Source organism: Cavia porcellus, unplaced genomic scaffold (genome assembly GCF_034190915.1).
Source record: "Cavia porcellus strain 051 isolate PalLab524CR breed Dunkin Hartley unplaced genomic scaffold, mCavPor4.1 scaffold_16, whole genome shotgun sequence".
NCBI lineage: Eukaryota > Metazoa > Chordata > Mammalia > Rodentia > Caviidae > Cavia > Cavia porcellus.
The window spans coordinates 50,038,851-50,045,655 of record NW_026947499.1 but is presented as its reverse complement, the minus strand read 5'-3'; the positions used below and the strand labels follow the sequence as shown (position 1 = coordinate 50,045,655).

At 40.7% G+C, this 6,805-nt stretch overlaps 1 protein-coding gene across 5 annotated transcripts in view; it reads right to left on the bottom strand.

The window, feature by feature from the left end:
• Positions 1 to 3,232: 3,232 nt before the first annotated feature.
• The window catches only part of Polr3e (RNA polymerase III subunit E), a 40,342-nt gene continuing 36,769 nt past the window's right edge, over positions 3,233 to 6,805 (bottom strand). For all 5 annotated transcript variants that reach the window (XM_063226648.1, XM_063226649.1, XM_063226650.1 and 2 more), the window contains 2 exons: positions 4,685 to 4,810; positions 3,233 to 4,014 (listed from right to left, as the gene is read on the bottom strand). In XM_063226648.1, the coding sequence (XP_063082718.1) occupies positions 3,958 to 4,014; positions 4,685 to 4,810 (183 nt within the window). In that variant the 3' untranslated portion in view covers positions 3,233 to 3,957. The remainder of the gene's footprint in view (positions 4,015 to 4,684; positions 4,811 to 6,805) is intronic.

The window sequence follows — 6,805 nt, the reverse complement described above, 5'->3', positions numbered from 1 at the left end:
ATTAAATATTAGTATGCTTTAGTTTCATTTTACATTTTTACCTCATTAGTTTTATACTTTTAATTGGCAAATTATCTTCATTGTTGTATACAATGTTTTGAAATATGCATACATTGTGGAATGGCTAATTAACATGCTTTATATCATACATATGTGTGGTAAGAATACTAAAATTTCACTTAGCAATTTTCAAGATAATCCACTGACTATAATCACTATTATACAACAGAATTCAGATCTCAAAAGGTAGATTATGGATGTGATAACTATAAATTTGTCTACTGATTGGTTTAGCATAGTTCTGGGTGTGGGTAATGGGAAGACCCACCCTAGATATGGGTGGAACCAACCAATAAGCTTTTAGCCTGGATGGAAAAAAGGGGAAGGAAGGCTTGCTGTTTCCGGCCCACTTGACTGAAACCTGTATAAACTATGAGCTAAAATAAACTTTTCCTCCTTTAACTTATAAGTGCTGGGTACTTTTCCCAGCAACAAGAAGAGTAAGACACAGACTCTGATTGGAGACCTTTGACTTTCCTATATCTGGATTTATCTTTCCTCAAATTTAGAAAGTTTTCGTCTTTGTTTTTGAGGCAGTTTTGCTGTTGAGTCCACACTGTCCTGAACTATGTGTGTAGCTCAGACTGACCTTGAACTTCTGATTCTCTTGCCTCAGCCTCCCAAGTGCTGACAATACAAGCACCACCACTCACAGGTTTGTTTTGTTTTGAACTGAGGTTTGAACCCAAGGCCTTAATGCATGTTAGACACTGGAGTACCTTCTTGGCTTCCTTTTTTTTTTTTAATTTTGAGATTGAAGTTCTTCTAAATTTATCCAAGTCAGCCTTGAATTTACAGTCCTCCTGCTTCAGCCTCTTGAATAGCTAGCATTACAGATAACCACCATGTCTAGACTCGGCTATTTTTTAAAATATGCTTTCTACTCTTAAGAGTAGCCATCCTTTCTGACTCCAGCTCTTGCTTGCCCTCCCTAGTCCCTTCCTTCCTTGTTTTTTTCTTTCTGCGGGGGTAGGTGGTTGTTTGCAACAACTGGCTGATGTAACCCAGGGTGGCCTTGAACTCAAGGCAGTCTTCCACCGTTGGCCTCCCAAACGCTGGAATAACATTCATTCACTTCTTGTTTGATAGTCTTACTGTACAACCAGGCTGGCCCCAGACTGTCTTAGCCTTGCACGTGCTGGAATTAACAGGTATGTACCACCATGCCTAACCCCTGTAACTTGACCAGTTGCTATAATGCTGTCTCATAAATTCTGTAAGCCTTTCAATTTTCCTCCTTTGACTGTTTCTAAATAATCTTTGAATTCAGGTTTTCTGCTTGCTTTTTGCTGTTGACATACATACTTCATTTTTTGGTTTTATTGGTATGCTTTTCAGCTTCAACATTTAATTTTTTTCAGAAAAAAATTGTTTTGCCTAAGGTTTCTCTGATCTTGTTTACCTTAATTTTCCTGGAGTTTGCCAAGTTTGAAGTTGACAGTTCATAAACTTCTTTATAGTAAGTTTAGGTGCTTAACTTTATTCTTTTGGTGGTGTCACTTTCCCGTGGCTGTGCACTGCTAGCTGCGCAGGTAAGAAATAAGATCTTGTTCCAGTTTTTCAGACTGTCGAGAAGGCCCTTTACTTGAAATTCTGGACAAGACATCTGGTTTGGCTCGTAAGCAGGCACTTTGCTGGAGCCAGGCAGCTGGCCTACTACTGGGGCAGGTCAGTGGGTAGATGGGCCTGGTGCTGAGGTATACAGAGTTGGCCCTGGACCGACCCATTGGGGTGAACTAGTTGATTGTATCTGTGGGCATGGGATTGGATTCTAATGGTGAGCTGGGGGTGCAGGCTTCAAATTTAGGGATCAACTTGTCTAGAGACTGGTTGTATGTGTTAGGGGCAGTTTTGAAGCCTTGGTTTGGAACCTTGGTGGCTGCTCAGTGCTGAAACTTACTGGGAGAGGCCTAGGCCTTGGGCTGTGAGGCATGGACCTGCAGAACGGAGTCTTAACTCCGGATATGCTTGAAACACATGTTTCTTGGTGCCTGAGGTACTATTCTGGCACTGGAGCCCAGGGATAGATATGGGGCCTGGATAATGCTGCATATGGTCCAGTCCATTGTGATGGCCTGAACTCTTGAGTCTGCGAGGGTCAACCTAGAGATTGGCCCAGTGCTGGGGTGGCGCGGATACAAATCACTGGGCGGGTCTGGTCTTGGTGTCCAAGGCTAAGTTCCATGCTTATTTCGCTGTGTCCCCCATGAGGCTGTTACTTTCTTTGCTACATTGCCTGGAACTGGGGAGGGTTGGTATGGGTAATGTGAAACTGCTCTTAACTACCCTTCAGTCCATCTATACCCAGGTGCTGTAGTTTCCTTAGCTCTTGTGAACTTATTTTTACGTGTAGTTACTACACTTGTTCAAATTGCTGTTGGAGGGAAAGGCTGAGTGCTAAAAAATCCTGTTTTGTCATCTTGAGAGCTCAAATTCCTTTGTTTTTTTAAAACACTTTTTTCCTAGAGTAAGTTTGTTTAGCAAACTGAATTCAATGTTTCCACTCATTTCTTTTTCTCCATCAATTTTAAGTATTTAAGGCTGGGGTTTCCTTGCCAAGCACTAAGCCCAGTAAGTTTACTACATTGTAGCACAAATATATTTTCTGTGCCATTCCGCTGAGGGGCTTCTCCTTTCAAAGACAGGAACGTTACTGATATGTAATGGCCAAGATGTACTCCCAATCAATTTTGGTCCTTGTTTACTCATTTCAGGCCCATGCATGTTAACAATTAGAACCAAGACCATAATATATAACTATGTTACCAAATATTTATTTGGTAAATACATCCCAATCAATGGCTTAGTGATTTATGGCAAAAATATATTTCTGATGGGGGGGGGTGACAGCACAGACCATTTAGATTGTTGGATAGTCATGGCTGTACTGCATGGACTATAGCAAAGACTTTATTTATGAAGCAAAATTCACATCTCACCCAACTCGGCTCATATTTTTTCTACCACTGGCAAAGGCTGTGCAATCCAGGATGCTCACTTTGGCCAGCTGAGCACATAAAGGATAGTTAGTCAAACTTAATGCCAGATTTTGAAGACTCAGTACAAAAAAAAAAGTAAAACTTTTAAAAATTATATTTTAATGCTTTAGTACACGTAATGCCGACAGTGCTATGTTGCCTGCCTATGACCACTTGAACATAACAGCACCATGTTGCCAGGTTAGTGTTAGCATTTATTTTAAAAATACACAAAATATAAATTTTGTACATCAAAGTTTGATAACCTCATTTATACATTGTTCTATACTTACCTGGTTTTGCTTACATCTTTATGCAAATCAAGAGCAGATGGATTTGATTCTAATTTTTTTGCCACGGTTCATGTAAACAGTTGGGACTGCTACATAAAGTAGGTTGTTGTAAAGTGGCCACAGAGACCGACTGTAAAACAATTCAATTTGGTTTAATGAAATTGGCAGAAGTCTTAGCAAACAGATGATCTAAGACTAAATATTGGCTTTTAGGCATTTTAAATATTAAAAACCTTGAGGTTTTCTTCATCTTGTAAACATAAACTTTGACTTTGTTGGCATTGTTTAAAAAGGAAAATATTAAACCATGATTTTCATCATCCTTCCCACATCAGTGTACTCTTTATTATGAGAATGAAACCAATTAATAAGCAAAATACACCAGGAATTTCCAATTGTACTGCGAAGAAGGTCCGGCCGGTCTCTCTAGGAGAGATCTCACATAAGCTGGCAGTGCCACCAGCTGTGTAGGATCCCCTCTGTCTCCTGGACCATGCAGTGCCACAGGCCCTGAGCTGTGCAGTTCCTCTTGCTCTGTGTCTTCTCAAGCAAGTCAAGACTCGGACTTCTGGCTGTGCCATCCTCGCCTTGGCTTTGGGTTTACTGTTAGTGGTTTGCCAGTGTCGTCAAGACCGTACTGTCCCTTTAAGGTACCACATTCCACCATAGCTTACACAGCAGTCCTGGAAACAGAGAAAAACTTGTTGCAGGCAGGTTTCAGCAGGAAAGGTAGCTACTGCCTTCTGTCCAGAATTTTAAAACTGAACCTATGATTAGTGGATAGAATATAAATAATCAGGAACTACCTAATTACAGCTGTGTAAGTTCCTATTCTCTTCCCCAGTGGTTTGGTCCTTTGGCCACCCTTTCCTTGGGGATATTTACAAAACATAAAACTACTAAGTTGGCCAAAACAAAGATGCATATCACTTGTACACACAACCTTGAAGGTTTAAGTAGCCCCAAATATAGGGAATTACAATGTTCCTACAAGTATATTTGTACCACAATTCAGAAAAGCATTCCAGGTAATCCAGGTAATATACTGAACTTTCACATGAGTGTAGCCAGGGTTCTAATCTCAGCCTTCAAGATTAGAGGATGAGGAAGGTGACCCAGCAAAACATCCTGGCCCCCAACCAATGCCAATCACTGCTAGATGTTGACCGTCAGAGTGGCTGGGGAGGGTCCTAAGGAGGTTTGCTTTATTCAACATGTACATATTGGGCAGAAAAACTGGAAGCTTTCCTTCCATTGGGCATCCTCTTTTGTTCTCACCCTCTTTTATATATGCCAACACTCAGAACTGAGCCACACAGCCTTTGAGTATGGCTGTGCACAAAATGGACACACCTTTAGCACTTTATCCACCTCCTGTTTGCTTAGATCTTCTCCACACTCTTGAGTCAAACGGGACTGGATCATGTTACGGCGTACTCGGTAATTTTTGGAAAAAATTTCAAACAAAACCTGTCGATGCTTTAGTAGTAAAAATATGTTATTATGGGAAATAGTACCCCAAAATTGAAACACTCCCAAGTAAGAGACACCTAACCCCACATTGCATTCTGTTAAAATCCTTGCCTAGTACCTCTGTTAAAGATAAGCAAATCTGGTTAATTTATCTTCTCTCCAGATCCCAGCCAAGGTATATGTTCATAAAAGAGCTGGTGAAGGGACTTGGGATCAGGAACTTAGACATACTTTTGCTTGACAAGGGTGTTAACTAATGTAGCAGGGAAAAAGCCACAGTTTGAACTGCCTGGAAACTTGGATAAGAATGAACGTGTCAAAACTGACTATAAGTCTTAACAAATGTATCACATCCATAAAACAGGACAGCAAATCCATTATGCCCCAAGATAATTACAAAGGTGTTGAAATCATCACAGACATAAAAACTGTTAAATGAGAAAAGACTAAACTAGTGTGTTCAGCATCCAACATAAATCTAAAGAAGCAGAAAAAGATAAGGGAAGTATCAACTCATAGGATTTTCTAAGAACAATCCAACTGTTTAAGATAGTAAACTCAGGGTAGGCATGAATTTGCCAATATACAGAATAATGTAAAACACTTTAGCTTTTGATAAAGGAAAGGATAGGGTCAAATTTAAAAGACCAAAAAGAACATCACCGAATTTTGACAACTGTAAAAGGGAAAGATACCTTTTATTCAGAGAGAAAATGACTTGTCCTTTAAAATTCTAGTCCCAAATGATAATATTTGAGGGCAAACGAAAAACATTTGAAAATTTGAAAGAATGCAGGCAACTCCTCTGACCCCTGAGAAGCTAAAATAAAGCAAGGAGGAAGCCAAGATTCTAGAAACCAAGGTAAGGAAAAGCAGGAGGTATTGACAGAAACTTCTAGGGTATCACACTCAAGAAAGGTGTCACTGCTGGCATGTGTCCAGAGCATCATGCAAGTGAAAACAGGAAGTGGTAAAGAAATGCAGTCACACAATACACTACTGACCTTTGGTCCTATTATGAACAATCATGCTATAGACAATAATGACCGACTGAACTTCAAAGTAGTCTTAAGCTACTCTATAGCTTTATACATTCTCCCAACACAGTGGAGAACTAACCACCACCGCAGGAAGCCGATCAACAGCTGCCAGCTGTACCTCCAACAGCAGCACAGACATGTCTGTACATTAGAATGGCGCTAAGTGGTCACATCTGGGGAATGAGGCTGGGTAGGGCTGGAATCCATATCCTGATAAAGATTTAGTTTTATTTGATGACGGGGTAGGGGAAGACTCAAGAACACTAACACTGAGCTACATCCCAGCTCTTAAAAATTGCTCAAGTACAACCCAAACCTGCAATCCTCCTGAGTTTTGACCACTTAGCATATGCTACCATGGCTAGCTTTTTTTTTTAATGCACCTACTAGTTTCTTTAAATTATCAGTGTTTCAGGGGTAGAAAAGCCAAAGGCCACTTGTTCTGACCAAAAGCAAGGCTCATTTGAAGTTGAGCGGCATAATTCCCACCTTACAGGCCAGGTGACACCCAGCTACCCACTCCTATTCCCAGTTTGCCCATCAGCTCCCTCTGTAAGTAAAAGGGGGAGAGAACTCTCCCTTTCTCACGTTGATTGGTACTTTAGTAGCACTCAAACCTTAATCTTTATAGTTCAGGCAGTTCATGGCTTAAAAGCTTTGAACCTCAAACCCTTGGCTCTGCACTATACAGAGGGCACCACTGGTGTAATTCCCATTTCAGTCCACTGGACATCTGGGACCCTCTCTACCACGTGTGACTAGAGACAAAATGACCAATTTCTCTAACCTAAAAATTCAGGGCCAGAAACCAGATAAAATTCCTGCTGCCAGAGGCTGCTGAAAAATGTGCTCTCTCTCTGGTTTCTAAGCTCATCTAGATGCCACAGTCCCCCAGGAAGCTGTGTAGAAACTTCAAATACCTAGAATTCTACCCCATAACTGAAAGGAACTGAGTATCCAA